Here is a 17,331-nt window from a genome sequence, read left to right on the forward strand (position 1 = left end):
ACAAAGTAAACCTAAATAATCGTAAGAGCTACATGAAAGCTGACAACCAATAAGCTCCTTTTGGCAAGAAGAGCACATGATGTTGTTGTCTGGCCTGGCTGCTTGGGTTAAGGACAGGTTTCCGAGGGTGTCGGGGCCAAATAGTCTTTGGAGCTTAGTGCATTCTCCAAATCAGGTTCAGAGTGGTCGGTGTGCACGTTGCCAAAAGAGCAGATGTCAGGGTGATTCACATTTACATTTACGCTCAATGGCCGAAAATTAATATCTTGGCTCAGCAGACAAGTCAGTAAATTGAAAACAACATTTTAGAAAATATTACATTCCCACAGCGAGAAGGGAAACGTTTGATACGCCCAAATGGATGGATAGATGGATAAATGGTCAAAGATGAAGGAGATGACTGTCCGAACCCCAGGACCGCTATTGTCCTGGAGTCATTAGTTCACATGTGCCTCACAAAAGAAAAAAACTTTTAATGGAACAATCTACTTAATAAAGTAGTTCATGCTTTGGTTTCTGGTGAGGTGTAACATAACAAGGAAACAACTGCTACTCAAGGTGTCTCCGAACTATTCAGCTCCACCTTTATTTTGCATTTTTAAGCCTCTATAAAGAGGCTTAATGTTAAAAGCACTCGGGATCTACCAGTGGTTCTGAGAGTGAAAGTACAGACTGGTAGGAAGCAACATGACATCACTGGGGATTTGGGAAGTTTGGGGCTGTTAGAGGTTTGATGTACAACTTTGTTAGACTTGGCAGTGCACATTTCCTCCTAAACCTCAAGGACATTTCTGGGCCAGTAGTGGCTCACTAATTTGCACCACACTGTTAATAAACTGTGAGGCAGATTAAACTGCTCCAGAGAAGCAGCTCCGACTCCAGCGCCCTCACAAAGACCAGACCTACTTTGACTTATGGAGATCATTCACATAAACAGTTTTTGTTAAACTCAATCGCGCCGACACTCTTTGAGACTGTCAGAAACAGATCAAGTGTAAACAGAGTGGAGTTTATATGGGAAGGATAGATAGGGCTGAGAGTCCTTCTTCAGTCAATGAAAATATCAGAACCGCTGGCTATGTGGACACAGTGCTGCACGGCTTATTGGAAATGTTAACAATGGCCACTGCAGTATGGCAGCCACGGGGACAGCTTCCCATTGTTAGCAGTGAAGATCAAGTTGGATGTATCTAATCACTGTTAAAGCCCACATTGTGCACACATTGTTGTTATAAAGTGCAAGCGCAGCTGCTGCAGGGATTTAGCTCAGCTGTCCTTCTGTACCCTGGAGTGGCGTCAAGGCAGTCCTGAACTTATCCTCACCCCACCCCTCTATCTATTGCGCCCATGTGGTGAAACAGAGGTACTTCCAAGGTTAACAGAGTCCTATAGCAGCTGCAAAAAATAAAAAAAAAAATAAAAAATATGCTTCCACTGCAGTGAAAAATCTGTGAGAATCTGTCAAAAAGAGCTTAGCAGAATTACTACCAAGCCAAAATAGAATTAAATGCATCTAATTCATGGCCAGTTATAATGCTCAATTTATCTGTCATGCTGTGCTAGTGTCGGACCAACGGAAATATTGGTTTTCTTTCCATTCATCCACTTCCTATGACGCCAAGTAGAAGCAATTCTGGCCTTGGTGCGTCTGAGAAGCAGCAGTAATGCTTAAAGTTTGTGATGACACTTCGACAGGCATCCACATACCTCCTCTGTGATACCAGTAAAATAAATAGCACATCCTGATTCTCTCCAGGAACGTGGAGTCCCATATTTAAACTGCACAGACAAGGTTGTCAGCACAATAACGACAACAGTGTGCTTTCTAGGAAAAAATATGCCGGGAATAGAGAGCTACTCTCCTCAGTAAGGATTTTTTTTTTTTATTCTATTTTGAAGAGGCGTAGCAGCTCTAGCTTCACTACTCGTGTGACTATGGCTTGATCCACTTGAAATATCAATTTAAATGAGAGTTCTCCAAACTTAATGGTGGTAACAAGAGAAATGTGTTTTGCATCCACTTGTATTTAAGCACCAGTGGCCTTAACAGTGTTCTTTATTTCTTAGAAGCCAACTGTTATGATTTACTTCGTTTTGTTTTGTTTTATTTTTCTATCAAATGTAAAATTGTATGGTTTTCTGTGAAGCAACGCCTCCGGGAAGAGATGGGACTGGCAGGTGGGATACAAATACTATGGATAGATAAAAATCAGAAAACAGCCCGCAGCTTTGAGGAAAACGCTCCATTTGACCGTCCTGCTGAGCAGAAGAAAAAAAAACAAAAAAATAAATAAATAAAAACCTACGGTCAACAAAGTTTATATCAACAAGCAAACGTAAGCTGTGTCCAGAGTGAGGATTTGTTCCCCAGAGCCACCGGGGAACATGAGATAAACAACTTAAACATTAATCAGAGCATGTGTTATCAGTCAGAAGCATGACGCTTGGATTCAGCAATCTCCAGCGCCTTTCACCGCTCCCAGCGCCCTCTATTCATACTAACAAGAGGAGTAAGACTGCCACACAGTCCCGAGCTGTGTTCCATATAGGGCATCTAATTCCATGCTGAATCATCTTCAACCAAATGCCACGGCAGTAATCCGTCTCTGCTTGAGACTCTGGAGTAACAGTGAAGCTCTCCAGCCAGATGTTCCTTTCAAACCAGTCCAGCTCTCACAAGTAATAGCATTAGCCCGAGACACACATTCAGCATCTAGCCTTTGCTTGAAATCGGGCTTCAGTACGCCTATGGTTACAACAAACTAAGACTGAACTGAATCTCCAGAGCTACATAAAGGTATAAGCAGAGTAGTGCGGAGCAGGACTGAATAAACTCAAAGTGGCCAGTGTACATGCATTACAATGAAAATGGAATCAAAACAAGCTCAGAAAACCCATCTACGGGGTGCCATGCATCATTATTAAATTCACATTTAAAGAGTTACAACCAAATACGAGAGGACAAACACACTGATTTGCCTGCAAGTGGAAAATAAACACACTCTGAATTGATCGACTGTACAGACGAAGCAATGCTGCCATTTCCACTTCATTTAATTAAACAAGGGAATTTTCCCATTAGTCCCTCATGAATATATGCATGAGGAACACTTTTGTGCAGAGGAAATCTGACGTTAAATGGCATTTCAATCGGAAGCTACGCACCGCCGATGCTTCATTAAATGTATACATAAATATTCGGTGGAAAGCGATGAGAGAAAATCAAAATCTGGAAGTGAGTGCACTGAACCAGATGGAAGAAAAAAAAATCAAGCAGACAGCAGACAATGTCCAAATGACTAATCATAAAAATATCCAGTTAGAATGTGGCAAGAAGGATAATGAGCCATAAAAATGGATGGTGTCGTCGTTCATTACGCTGATCCCTTAGTATTAATTGTAATCCAAACCCCTAACTCCAACTAAGCCCTCCATTATTTCCCCCTTTACTTCAGCCACATTAAATCAGTGTGTGATCTCACTTTTACAGAGTTTTTCATGCTTCAATATCAGCAGGAAATGGAAACATCCCAGCTGTACTGGAGCAATAGATATAAACATCTAGGAGATTGATTACACTAACCTTTATCAAAAGCAAAGCCGTCGCGGGAACGGACGAAAGAACAGGATGGAGCACAGCATCCTGAGGCCTCAGACAGTTAATGGTAAAACACTGCAGGCTGCAGAGCTATGGCACTTCAAATCCAAAGGGAATGAAGTGTAAATGAAAACATAACATATTCAAAACACAACCATCCCATCAACAATGCCAGTTTTGTCAGGCCTAATGTGGAAATCTGCATTCACAGCACACATCATTAACTACCTAGTGGCTCATGTGCAGCTGAGAATTATAAATCTGTCACTTCCTGTAATACGGACATCATGCCTTCTGCTACAGCAATAAAGTGGGTTACCCTCTCATGTTCTGTCACGGCAGAGACGGAAAGAGAAATTCGTCTGCCTTTTCCCACTCGGAAGCTGCTGCAGTTGTATGACAGTGAACATGTGTTGAACTACCTGTATTCTTTATTTATATATATACATTTTTTTTTTTTTTTGATGCACAGCACAGCAATAGGACTTTATGCTGCAACACACAAATACAATTCCTTTCAAGCAAGCACAAGTGTATGGACCATTTCATGAGATTTTGGTGGCAGACAAACTATGCTATACAGAAGATCAGGATATCACATTAAACTAAAAGTCGCCTCAAGCATGTAAAATCTACACAACATGTTCTTTAAATCCCATAAAATATGAACAAACTACAACAATTCCAAGACTACGCAACTTCCACTTGTTATCAACCTACACGTACAAACAATTTCTTTAAATACAGTTGGAGGAATTTGTTCTTCTACAGATTCGTTCATTCATATAGTTCGACACAGATTAGACGGATTTATAATTGAGCGCAGCAACTACTGGGATATCGCCAGTAACGGGGCAAAAGATTTCATTTGCACATTCGCTATGTAGTTATCAAACTGTCTTTGCTATTTGCTGCATCTGCACGCGATATACGCGCTTTTTTTTTTTTCCTACAGTGCTGTCACAGCAGTGCAGAGAGCAATATGACTTTGCATGTTTCCCTGATCAGAGATGCAGCTCATCTCCATAGAAATGAGCATGCGTGTGAAGGGCCTTGTTCCTGTGGGGGGAGACAACGCATTAACACCTAGGCTGGGATTTGGCTGACTGCCAGCAACAGCTCCACCCGAGAGTAAGCCTGAGCATCCACATTGTTGCTACTGATGATGTTCCAACCCACTTGTTTCCGACTGTAAATAGGTTTTAGTAACAACCATTGACTGAATGGAGAATAAAGACGGACGGACCCCGAGCGTTCTCAGCGATGAGATTCTTAAAAAGTGGTTCTGAAGCTGAGTGCAGTGGCTCCGGCTGCCGCCATCTTGGCAAAGCCTTAGAGCCAACTGGTTAAAAAATGAGCAAAGAGGTAGAGTGCCAGACGGATACCTACACAGATCTTTATAAATCTGGGACGCAATCCACCTTTAACACAGAGCAGCTATATCTTATCTTTAAATATCTTTTGTCAGCATTAATGTAGTAACTAAACCCACTCATATTCAGGCCCAAATATTCCCAGAATATGTGCTCAATGGGAGACTCTTGCATATTGCTGTTAGAGTGGCTATTGATTTCTTGAACTGGTTTGGTTACAGTTCACTGGGTCCCAATCCAATTCAACTTAATTCAATATAAAATTATTCAGAAATGTTTCAATTTCAAGGCAATTATACTTAGATATGAAAGATATTTTTTTAACAAAAACTAATGCCATTGGTTTTGGAGATAGTTTTCCTCTAGTTGGCACATCTTGCACATGGCTTTACCATTGTCAAACATTGTGCAGCTCTTCTGTGGCATCCTACTTTTAAAAACCAAAATACAGCCACACATCATCGTTCAGGCCTGATGGTTCTCTAGAGTTGTAGCTTCTGACATGCTTTCGACCTCCTTAACACAGGGACTAATGCCATTGCACTCAATTCATTGATTCATTTTCTGTAACCGCTTGTCCTCTGGAGGGTCACGGGGGGACTGGAGCCTATCCCAGCTGTCATTGGGCGAGAGCCGGGGTCCATCCATGGACAGGTCACCAGTCTATCAGGGCTAACACAGAGAGACAGACACACAACATTCACTCACACCTACGGCCAATTTAGAGGCAGCGGTTAATCTATCGAACATGTCTTTGGACGGTGGGAGGAAACCGGAGTACGTGAAGAGAACCCATGCAGACGCAGGGAGAACATGCAAATTCCACACAGAAGGGCCCCGTTCGGTCGATGGTTTCAAGCATCAGTGCTAACCACCACACCACTATGCAACAGTAATCTATTCAAAGGTTTTCTGAATCAATATCGGACCTTTCAGAAATCATTCAGACTTTTTACTACCACCTACTGTTAACGATGATGTGTTTGTACATGAGCCTGATACTGGTGAGTATTGGGACATCTCTATTAAATACAATTGTGTGAAGTGTAAAACCCATTTCACTATGCTACGAAAGGCTTTTTTTAACATAAAACTCTTTGAGGATTGATTTGCTTTTGGTGCCAGGCTCAAGTGGCCCTTAAAGGAAACGAACATTTTTGGCAGCAGTTGTTCAATAACTGACCATACTTGAGAAATGCCAACGATGTAGCGGTCTGTGTTTGTCTGGAGGACAAATTCATACAAATTTGGCATTTAACGTCCATATGCCAAACAAACAACATCCAATGGTCACTTAAAGAGAGATAAATGCACTTTACATTTATCCACTGGCTATGTCACGTGGTTTTGAAAAGGCTTTCTTGTAATTTGCCCTTCAGAGCTTGGAGTAGGATGAGTGATGCCAAATTGGATCAAGCATCAATCGAGTGTCATCTCAGTGTAACATAAAATTATCATCAGAGTAAAACCACAATCAGACATCAGGCTTTTATTAGAAACAGACTGATGAGCTCTTGCTATATGCCAGAAAAGAAATAAGATTTGAAATCTTGCAAGGGCTTTATCTCGACTAAAAATGTCTAAATAAACAGAACCAATAATATTTCTAACAATATAAACTATATAACAAGTGAGGAAATATCTAATTTAGCTTTCAGCTAAGTTTACTGAATATGTGTGTCGTAACACTACGTTTTAAAGCACTTAGCATCCAGAAGGCATCGGGTTTTCTCTATCAACGAGACTTTGCACACTTTTCTACATCACATGTCGCACAATAACATGAGCCCTTCAAGTACCCACAACCAGGAGCCACTTATGCCCCTTATAAACTTTACCCCGCTAGGGCTGCGAGATACGATCCCAGAATGCACCCTGACACTAATGTAGGCAGCAGCCAAATAATAGACCATCAGCATCTCTCTGGAGTAACACTGCAGAGCGAGTAAGACGGATGAGCATAGCAAGAGAAGAGTAAGTCCAAGGGGAGAGCAGAGAGAAAATAGAACCACGGCCTTTACAAAGTCATTTGACCCACGTTGTTCGCATCTCCTCAAGGCACTGACTCTTACCAATGAAACCACAAAGGGCCTGCGCCCAGCAGGAACCGTGTTGCTTTTGTTTAAACAGGTAACCTAAAATCCTATTTTAGTAAGATTATAAATAGAGAACGATAAATATAACATGGCTTTGCTTGGATTTACCAATTAACTGCCGGGTAGCAGCAAAATAAGTTGTTAATAAGACTGCTGATCAACAAGAACGTTTCACAGGACACACAGAGACCTCATGAAATTTGAAAACTGAAGAAAGCACGAAGAATGCTCCGGCTGAATATTGAGGAGACTAAAATGAAGGCCTTTAAAAAAAAAACATTTGCAGACCAGGCAGAAAACAGAAAAATACACAATACAGATAAACGCAGTCCTTTACTTTGCCCTTGGTTCGGGACAAGAAAAATGCATGCTTCGAGTTAATCAACTGTTCAGGTAAATCATTTTTAAACAAACAAATTTGTACAGAATCAGAATTTCAATTTATCCTCGAATCCTAAGAAGATTATCATGAAGTAGATCAGAGGAAACGGCTGTTGGCAGAAATTGGATGGCTTAGCGGGAAATAAACTTTACTGAGGAAGCACAATTTTAACATACTGTAGTCCCTTTACAATGCATGTGGATCAAACCAGAAAATACAAAAAGGCTTAGCATATATAAAATATAAGAGGATTCATGAAGGTGAATACTGCTTTTCCTTGTGAATGTCGAAGCATTGACTCCAACAATGTGATATTTACATGATCCACATATCTTTTTTAAACCTACACGCATATGAGAACTGAATGAATAAAGCTACAGAAGAACAGCAGCAGGACACAATGCAAATTTTGGATCAATAATAGATATAACTGTTTACAAAATCATGAAGCAGATAGCAATCTCGGCAGGGTAGTATTCTTCGGTTCATTGTAAACCTGTGGATAAGCCGTTTTTCAAAAAAGAATCTTTTGAACATGGCATAATGGAAAATAAAGTGTAAATCAATTGTATTGAACGTCCCATGCTAATGCCATGCAGTGAGTCTGCAGTAAAAGCAAAAAAGAAAAAAGAAAAAGTCAAGAACTCACAAGTTAATTTTTCAAGAGTGACATGCACAAAACAATTGCAGTGTGGTATTTGTAACAAAACTGTACCAGTGCCCAGAGGTCATATTGATCCAAGATTGATCAAAGCGTGCAACTGACTCAACAGCAGCAGAGGGACACTTCCTGTGGAGCCCAAACATAACCAAAAGCAGCTGAGGCCACACACACACACACACACCACTCTCAGCCCTGGTCTTTCATCTATTATGCATTTCCAGATTATCGTGAGTCTCCCTGGATGGCAATGATGGAAGGATAGCTGTAAACCTAAACATGTTTTCACTCTCGGGTTATCTGATTGTTGTTTGATGAAGCTATATGCAACAAAAGGAATTTCATTTAGGAAAAGTGATTTTTAATAAATCCTCTATGAAATACCAAATGAATGCTGATTTGAAAATATGCAAATATATGTATATATACGCACACAACCATTTTATTCAACCATGGTTGAATGTGCACATGAAATTCCAATATTTAAAAAGTAGGAATAACGCCCACACATTAAAACTTTTTTAAGTTTAACACATCCGATAAAAAGAACCAATAACAGAGATAAAGAGAACATCAAACGATTATCAACGTTTGCCACAGAACTAGGATCTTCCAGTATCTTAATGGGAGGATGATGTATCAAAAAGCAAACATACATGTATTGTATTTCGAAACAAATAACTGAATCATCATTATATTGCATGTAATGGTTGCGATCATACATCTATAAAAGTTTAATCAAGGCTGTTGTAATCAACAGCATTAAATGAACGCCTCAAAGAGGATTAGCGAATTAGCAGCGTAACACGTTTGAGCAGTTTTGGGAAGCTCTTAACAACTTCGTGTCGCGGGGCGGAGGCAACGTGACATTATGTATAAGCATGATCAAAGGAGATCACGTCTGTCTATCAGATGCACAAAGCCGCCAGTAAAATCACTGTTATTGTTGAGCACAAACATATTTACCATGCCACTCTAAATAAAAGTACTATTCATATCTCATCTGTAACAGGCTCACCAACCGGACACAGTGGATGAATAGGAGAAGGGGGCGGTGGTGACAGATGTCAACATCAGAAACCAGGAAAGTGAAAAAAGCTGAGACGTACCAAGGATTGAAAGAGCAGCTGAAACAAACGGGGGGATGGGTAAGACTAGTGTGGTCCCCGTGGTAGCAGGACAGGGCAGTGACCCCCAAACTGGTCAGATCCCAGACACAACACCTGAAACCTTAGTTCTACCTAGGAACAGCTCAGATACTACACAGAACCCTCAAACTCTCCAGGCTTTCTGTTTTATTTGAGACATACAGCTACCTATTGCCTAGGGATGGAAAAAAAAAATATATATATATCAATCGTCAAGGACTTCCACACCTCCACCATCACCTTTTCTGTGCAAATGCAATAAATTAGAAATGGATAATATTACATTTGAAATTCCCCAGTGAACTACGTAGAATATTGCAATAAATAGCAATATCATAATATCGCAATAATATATTGTATGACTACGTGATTTAAGTATCGTGATACGTATGGTATCGTGAAATATTTGCCAATACCCAACCCCCCTACTATTACCTACAAAACTCTCCCCGTTTGACTGAACTCTTCTTTCCTCACGTACACTCGGATCACATGCTACTCATTATTCCAACAATTATTAAGCAATTCATTTTCTTTGAACTTCCTGCGCTGCTAAATACATTACTTCACTCGGTCAGAGAGGCAAAACACCATAAAGATTTTTCAATCAAGAGACACTGATGCATATCTAATACACGGTGACATGGGGGGATAAAAAAACAAGCTCCACAGACACTAGTTGGATAATGTCTCAAGGTAAAAACTGCTGAGCTCAAACTTCTGTTACTGCATTTAATCCTTGAGGAATTACATCAACCTTGACAGTGGGACTCCTCAGTCTGTGTCTTATAACATATTATCTTAATTGCAGCTTTCATTTTAGGCTGCCTGTACATGAAAGATTAATGACATCCCCCTGTAATTAGCTCTGATAAGGGATGGTGGCACAAAACTGTAACATCTTGGCGTACGGCTCATTCAATTACTCCTCAGCTCAAACAAGATTTTTTAAGGTCACGTGGGGCAATGATGTTCAGTCCTGATTTAATTAACTTGTTAATGTTTACAGTGAAACCGTGTTTGCTGATGTGCCAAACTGATGATCACCCAAGCGGTTCAATCAATCATTTAAATCCGTTTACATATATATATATATACACACAGACACACACAACACAACACTCTCTTTAGGTTAATTTTTACTAGCAGAGAGCTGGGCCTTGCTTTAGAAGTAGTTTAGTTTGGTTGGCAGACGGCAGTCTGGATGGATCAGTCAGACCATCACTGCGATGATACGACACAGAACATCCATCACCCCCACACTACAATTTAAGGCTTTTAATACAACTAAATGTTTGGAGGGCAGAACAAATACATGCCACACAGACGCTTCACCTCTCGCCAAGTTCTGAGGGGACGGCTCAACATCAAGCCTCTTTTGATTAAAAAAAGAAAAGAAAAAAAAGGCTGCTGCCATCAAGGGGTGTCATTGCTATGGGGTAGGGGTGCCTGCTCTGGTGTACGTGGGTGGTACATGTCTATGTAACATCCACATGAAGGGCAGGTCCAAACTTTCCCCCAGCAATGTTATTCACTTCTCCTGTCAGTGGTTTTAATGTTGCGGCTGATTGGTGTATGCATACTACTGAGTCGAGCTGACTGCCTGTGGAATAAATTAGATCCTTTTGCAGCAAGTTACACTTCACATACCTCCTACCAGAAAATAGGTTCTCCAATATGAAGATGTCAAGATGTGAAGGTTCATCTGTGATGCACAGTTTTCTCATGGTCATTATTTGTTCCCAAAGAATGTCAGCGCCAAGTAGACACTGTGCTGTAGTCGTCTGATTCATTTACTGGCCACATTTATGACCGTCACTAGCTTGTCCCTACAGGTTGCTGCTCAGGTTCTAACAGCCCTCCATCACAGACTACTGTTGAGGGACAGCCTGTCAAATGTGTTGACTTAAGCCAAAACTATTAAGCAACTGAGCAGATTAACACATTGTTTACATTTCTATAAACTACAATCAACATTTACAGAAATATTAAGTGTACCATTACTATTTATACTCACGTTACAAAACCAAATTGGGCTTCAACAAAGATCACAACATCCATATTACTTTTCAATAAAAGCCAAAGGAAATGTTGATCTTGAACATTTCAGGAAATTATTTAAACATCCAATCCCTTGTTACGAGCATAATATTAATTGAACTTGGTTATGGATTTATACATGTAGTGGTAAAACATTTAAGCACAACATGTCTCTAAATTTGATTGAAGTGCATGTGTGTCCTAAACATAATCACAGCCGGAACACAGGCTGCAAACCCCAGTTTATGTTATCAAAGTCCTGGAAGCCGTTCTCTCAACATGGATTAACAGTTCACCATTACACCCATACATGGATTAACAGATGAAAGGGCTGGCAGGAACATCAACACATCCCTAAGGTCAAATGTATTCCCGAGCAGGTTTACTCTGTGTTAACTGTAGATGTCAGACTCAACAGCATTATTTAAAGACATCCGCCCAACCTTAGCTGTGCAATTCTTGCTGAAGGGACTGGCTTTAGTCGACGCATTGATTGTAAGAAATTATGAGAATATTGCATGGAAAGCATATTGAATAATCGTTAAGATCATTACATGACTCACAGCTTCTACAGAGCTATAGTTAAGTTAGAAACGATTAATCAAATCGAATAAAGTTTATTTGCATTTTGCAATATCTTTCTATGGAGGAAACAAAGAAAGAAAGTGAGAGTTTTGCAGGTGGCAGGATTCTTTTGTGCTGGAGAGAACTTGTGTCTTGGATTATACATGAGAAATACTAGGCCCTGAAAAAGAATTGTGTTCCTGTTTATAGGTTTTGCCAGGCCCTTGATTATGCACAGTCATCATTTCTTCTTTCATTTCAGCATATTATAACAGATTGCTAAATGGTGAAGAAATGGTGCCACCCAATAAATGATCATTAACGCAGTGGACTCACAAAGCTTATGACAGTGAACAAATAAAAAGGACATTTGTCATTGCCTTTTGCTTTTGGAATTTGATTCCCTCCTCAGTTTTCTAAAGGCTCATTTGAGGTACTGTGCACATAGTCTTCCCCAGTGTGAGTCATTTATACTCCGTAACAACGCCACCAAAACGCTAGCCGGTGCTGTGTCTTTTCTGCCAGTCAGGTTAATTGTTGTTCAGACTTCCTCCTTCACTTTCGACTTCCTGCTTCACCCTCAACTACGGTGACTGAAACTTTTGCCAAAAATTTGTTGAAGACGAGTCGTACAGATGTTATCTCCACACAGTTAACCTTTCCTTGATGTGTTCCATCTTTATCGATCCAAAACAATCAATTTGAAAGTTGCAGACAAAGAGAAGAAGTCAGAAATACTAGGGGAAATATACTACTACAGAGTGGACCAATCACAGCTCTCATGGTTTGTGTCGCCACTGTGCATAGCTACATTTCTGAGGAGGTGCATATCAGGCTACAGTGTTCAGGTCTGCAAAGGGTCTGGGCTGTAGCTATGGTGTAAAATTGGCGCAAAAGCATAAATCGCCTATTAGTCTTACTCTTTTACTCTCTCGTCATTTAGATGTTTCTGGTTGACTTTTTTATAATTTGTATCAGACTCAAAAACATTTGAGTTGCTGTGATATGGTACGAGTCCCTAAACCCCAACCATCCACCACAACGACAATGTGAATTTCTCACTGAGATGAGTAAAGTATCTATCTACCTACCTACTTTGGTCAGAACACTGTAGTTCAACACATTTCCAGGTAGTGATTGCATTAGCTGGAAAACCCATTTGGTAATATATAAACAGGATATCTACCAGTGAATTTCTAGGTATTCACTGGTACTTACAAGTTAAATTGTTGTACCTGGTTGACCATTACCAGCAGCGTAGCAAAGTCCCGTTAAGCTCAGACCTCAGAGGATTGTGCTGACATGTCTGGAGAGCACTGACATAGCTGTGACCATATGCCAACTCTCTCCAGTTGTTTCAACCTTAATGAAAAGCCTGGCATTGACTAATTTGGCTCTGAATACAACAATAGATCTAAATTAAAAAAAAAAAAAAAAAACCTTTCACCTTAAGAGAGTTTCCCATCACTGGTTCCCACCTTTCAATAAATTTGCTCCACAAAGCCTCTTGAAGTCGGAAAAGGCATGGATTAGTGATTACTAATCACAGTCGAATGAGCATCGTTGCACCTGCCATGAGCATAATTGTAGTAGCATGTGTAATGCCATTAGGCTAATGAAAATAATTGAATTGGCAGCTATTGTTGAATACATTCAACAAAGCAGAAAGGATACATCAAACAACATCTGTATCTGTCAAGTCCTCATTCTAAGTATAATCTGGCAATATAAATCCATTTCAGATATGCAATAAGTAAGCTTCTCTGCAGCAAGGGTAATCTATTTGTGTGAGTAGAAAAGTTTTCTGGAAATGTTTTTGGCAATTCTTACAGGATCTTACCGGAAAGGATTCTGCCTTTACAGCACACTGGGCAGCCAGGTGCACAATGTTATTAAGGTGAAAATTTACATCTTTTTAGTATCCACCACCACCTGTGGGCCTGAAGGATCATATTTGCAGTCTTGTTTTCCATAGGAAATTGCAGGGCTGGTCAACTTGAATTCATACCTCTGCTTATCAACCTAAACACCAATACTATAGAATCATATCAAACCAGCTCAGTAACATTTCAAACAAAAATGCATACTAAGATATCTCTGACAAGATTAGAAAACCAACCATGCTTTGTGTTAACATCAACCAGCTGTTGACAGCACATGAGAGCCTTGTTACTCCCAAATGTCATGAGCAAGATGAACATGTGCTGTAAAAGCCTTTTTCTCCGATTGTATATGTCATCTTTTAGTATCCATCTCCAACTAATTACCAGTCAGGCTTGACTTTGATCATGAAGACGCAGGATGAGTAATGTGACTCTTTTATGCTTTTTTGCCCCACAGCCATTCATTGAATGATTCATTTTAGGTGACAATTATCGACTTCTATTTTTCTCATCTTGGAGAAAGGAGCAAGTAAGCTGATGGGCTGCAAAAGGGAGGTGACTACTGTAAAATGGACATCTAGGGAATGATTTAAATAAAAAAAAAGAATAAGAAACGTTTTTATGACAGATGTTTAAGCTAGGATCCTCATCCTACGATTCTTTTATCCAAGACGTTTCTTGGAGATGGGGAAAAAACTGCCATTATTATTTTATTACTTCACAAATTGGACCCCATGAGGCACAGTTAAGTAGCCTACAAAAACTTCAAACACGTGAAAAGTGACATGAACATGTAAAAGATAAAAAAAAATAATAATAATCACGCCTGAGTGGGGTTGTTTGCATGACTGTTTTCTCATTCCTTTTCATTGGCTGATGATAGTCATGCACATTTTGTGTTATATATGATTTAGATTTAGAAGAGGCAGAAACAATAACAATCAGAGCAATTTAATCCCTAGATTGTTTGCATACGTGGTTATTTGTATGAGCAAAATTTGGATTGTAGTTCTGTTTCCAGATAGGTCTAATCAAATCCGACAAGCACAGCAAAGCACTATAAAACTCTACTAAATGTTACATATAAAGACGTGCTGAAAAAAAAAACATCCTCCCGGGGGCAGAATGCAGCTCTGACATCGACGCTCTGTATTCAGTAGGTCAACAGAATAAAGCAAAACGGAGAAACTACGAAAAGATCAGCGTCTGGTGCAAATAAATGTGCAATTTTGTCGAGCTATGTAGAAAACAAAAAGTCATTACAGGCAACAGTGAGTTGTTAATTCCCTATAATTTGGGCACATTTGCCAAGAAAATAGCACCGCAAAGTGTGAGGGGGCAAGGTGTCAGAGAGTCCAGTTATTGCTTCCCTCTTGTCTGAACATGCCAAGAGCTGCAATTTGTCCTGCTCCACAAAGTGGATCTCTGTTGTGCCAGAACAGGTCGTAATTAATCTCGAGTGTGTTAACAAGGAGAGGCCAACTAACACAAACACGCTCTCTTCAAGCAGATGGTGAAACAGGAAAAAAAAGGCATCAGCTGGTTTTGCAAACTCTTTATGTCACGTTAGCTTGTAGCGAAAAGGAGGAAACTGGATTAATTTGCTCACCCCGGTCATATTATGGATTCAAATCCTCAAACACCTTGATCTGAAATCATTATGTCTCAAGTCTTCAGACCCGTTTGGAAAGAGGAACCTTTTCTGTGGGTCAATATGAGCGTGGGTAGTTGGTGATGACCATCGTGCTCCCACAGGTGCTCACTCATGCTCTATAAGAATATTCATCCTGTTTTCTCCACACTGCTGAGAAGCAGCACTAATCTAATTATCAGGAGCTGGTATCACAGCAAATCTGTGCTTCCTGAAAACAGTTTATCATCAGCTATGATGTGAGGCATGTTCAGGGGACCTGCAGGTCTAGGCCCCTTGGATTTCTCCCACAGACTACGTTCCTGTTTCTGCTCGTTTTGCTCTCTGAACACCAATTGAAGCATTGCACCAGATATAAAGGCACTCAGCACTTGTGCATTTGCTTAACCTTCAACGGTGTGCTTCATCTTCAGGAAAACAGCAGAAAGTTGTGACTTTGTTGAACTTGAAAACTTGAGGACTGTCTAAGTCTGAGTCTCCCATCATTCATCAGTGCACCTTGTGTGGGCAGGTGTGACTTTTGAAGCTGTTTGCTCTCACATACATACCCAGTGGCGTTTGCAAATTTAGGATTTACATTATTTGCAACGCAAAAATGCTATGCTTTGTTCATCGGTATCATGTTGTCTAATTTCTCCCGCTGAACATCATTTTTAGGTTCAGATTTTAGGCAATAACGAAAAGGTAAAAAAGGGTAAAGCGTTTACTCACCAGATTCAGCACCGTTTCCACAATATCCCGGTTGCTAACCTCTCCAACCTGGATCAGCCCGATGAGAACAGCGAATTTCATCTTGATATTCCGGATGGGTACCGACGGATTGATAATCCCAGCCGGGAGGAGAACTGAACCTGAGCCGGACATCATCACTGTCTCACCGGCAGCAGCAGCAGCAGCAGCAGCGGCGGAGGCAGCAGCCGCGCTCCGCCCGTGACCTGGAGCAGGTTGTCGGTTCGAGAGCGACAGCGAGCCCGGCATGGTCACCGGTCTCTCGCTTGTCATGTCCACCCAAACCGGGAGGCTTCAGGAGCTACTACACGCTTTCTCTCCTTCTCTCTGTTATGTGTTTAATCACTGCTCTGGAGCATCAAGAAGAGGGGGGGAAAAAAGAAAGAAAGAAAGAAAGAAAAGACAAAAACACTCGCGGAAAACAAAACAAAAACAAGAAATCACTCTCTTGACAGGTTAAATCCACTCTGGAGAGTTGCGTTGAGTGAGCCCGGTGTGTTGTCGGTGCCAGCCGGTTAACCGAGCACACTGACCTGCGCTGCGTACACAAAGCTGTGCATGTGTGTGACTGTGTGTGTGCAGTGTGTGTGTGTCGCTCTCTCGGTTCCGTTGCGCGTCTCCGAGCCTTTTGCTGCTGTCACCGCCATGTTGCCGCCCCCTGCCTGCGGCCGGTTCCACTCACCACCACCACCAGCACCAGCACGCCTGCGCTGTCTGCGTTGATTGAGGTCTGTGGCGACTTTGTAGCATACGGGGGAAAAAAACAATAAGAATAAATAAAGACACAAATTAACAATCTGGCTATTATATTGCCGCTTCCAGCCATTTTTATGAAGTTTCTCCTTTGGTTGGTCAGTTCGGCAAAGCGGTTAGGTTGAGAAAAACATTCAGGGCTCTCAAGCCTCACGCATTTCTCACGTTGAAAAGTGATCAAACCCGCCGCCGCGAATTAGCAACCTGTGTTTGAATGAGCGACGTATCAGCCAATCACAAAATTCAATTTGTTGTTGCCAGGTGAAATAGAAGCACCGTAACCCTCCCGCAAATGCGCACTTATATTTTTTGTCGCGAAAGTCGTAAATAAAGCAATTTATTTGTTTAAAGGGAATTTGTCCTCTATTAGATTAATATACCAATATATTATCTTCAAACACACTTCGCCCTCGCCCCGCTCAATAAATAAATACATCTCACTCCAGGCTAAGT

General features: G+C 40.8%; 1 protein-coding gene across 3 annotated transcripts in view; it reads right to left on the reverse strand.

Moving 5' to 3' along the window:
* Positions 1-17,014, reverse strand: part of nbeab (neurobeachin b) — a 181,403-nt gene extending 164,389 nt beyond the window's left edge. For all 3 annotated transcript variants that reach the window (XM_047595184.1, XM_047595183.1, XM_047595182.1), the window contains exon 1: positions 16,108-17,014. In XM_047595184.1, the coding sequence (XP_047451140.1) occupies positions 16,108-16,398 (291 nt within the window). In that variant the 5' untranslated portion in view covers positions 16,399-17,014. The remainder of the gene's footprint in view (positions 1-16,107) is intronic.
* Between the last annotated feature and the right edge of the window lie 317 nt (positions 17,015-17,331).

This window comes from Mugil cephalus, chromosome 9, assembly GCF_022458985.1.
Source record: "Mugil cephalus isolate CIBA_MC_2020 chromosome 9, CIBA_Mcephalus_1.1, whole genome shotgun sequence".
NCBI classification, from domain to species: domain Eukaryota; kingdom Metazoa; phylum Chordata; class Actinopteri; order Mugiliformes; family Mugilidae; genus Mugil; species Mugil cephalus.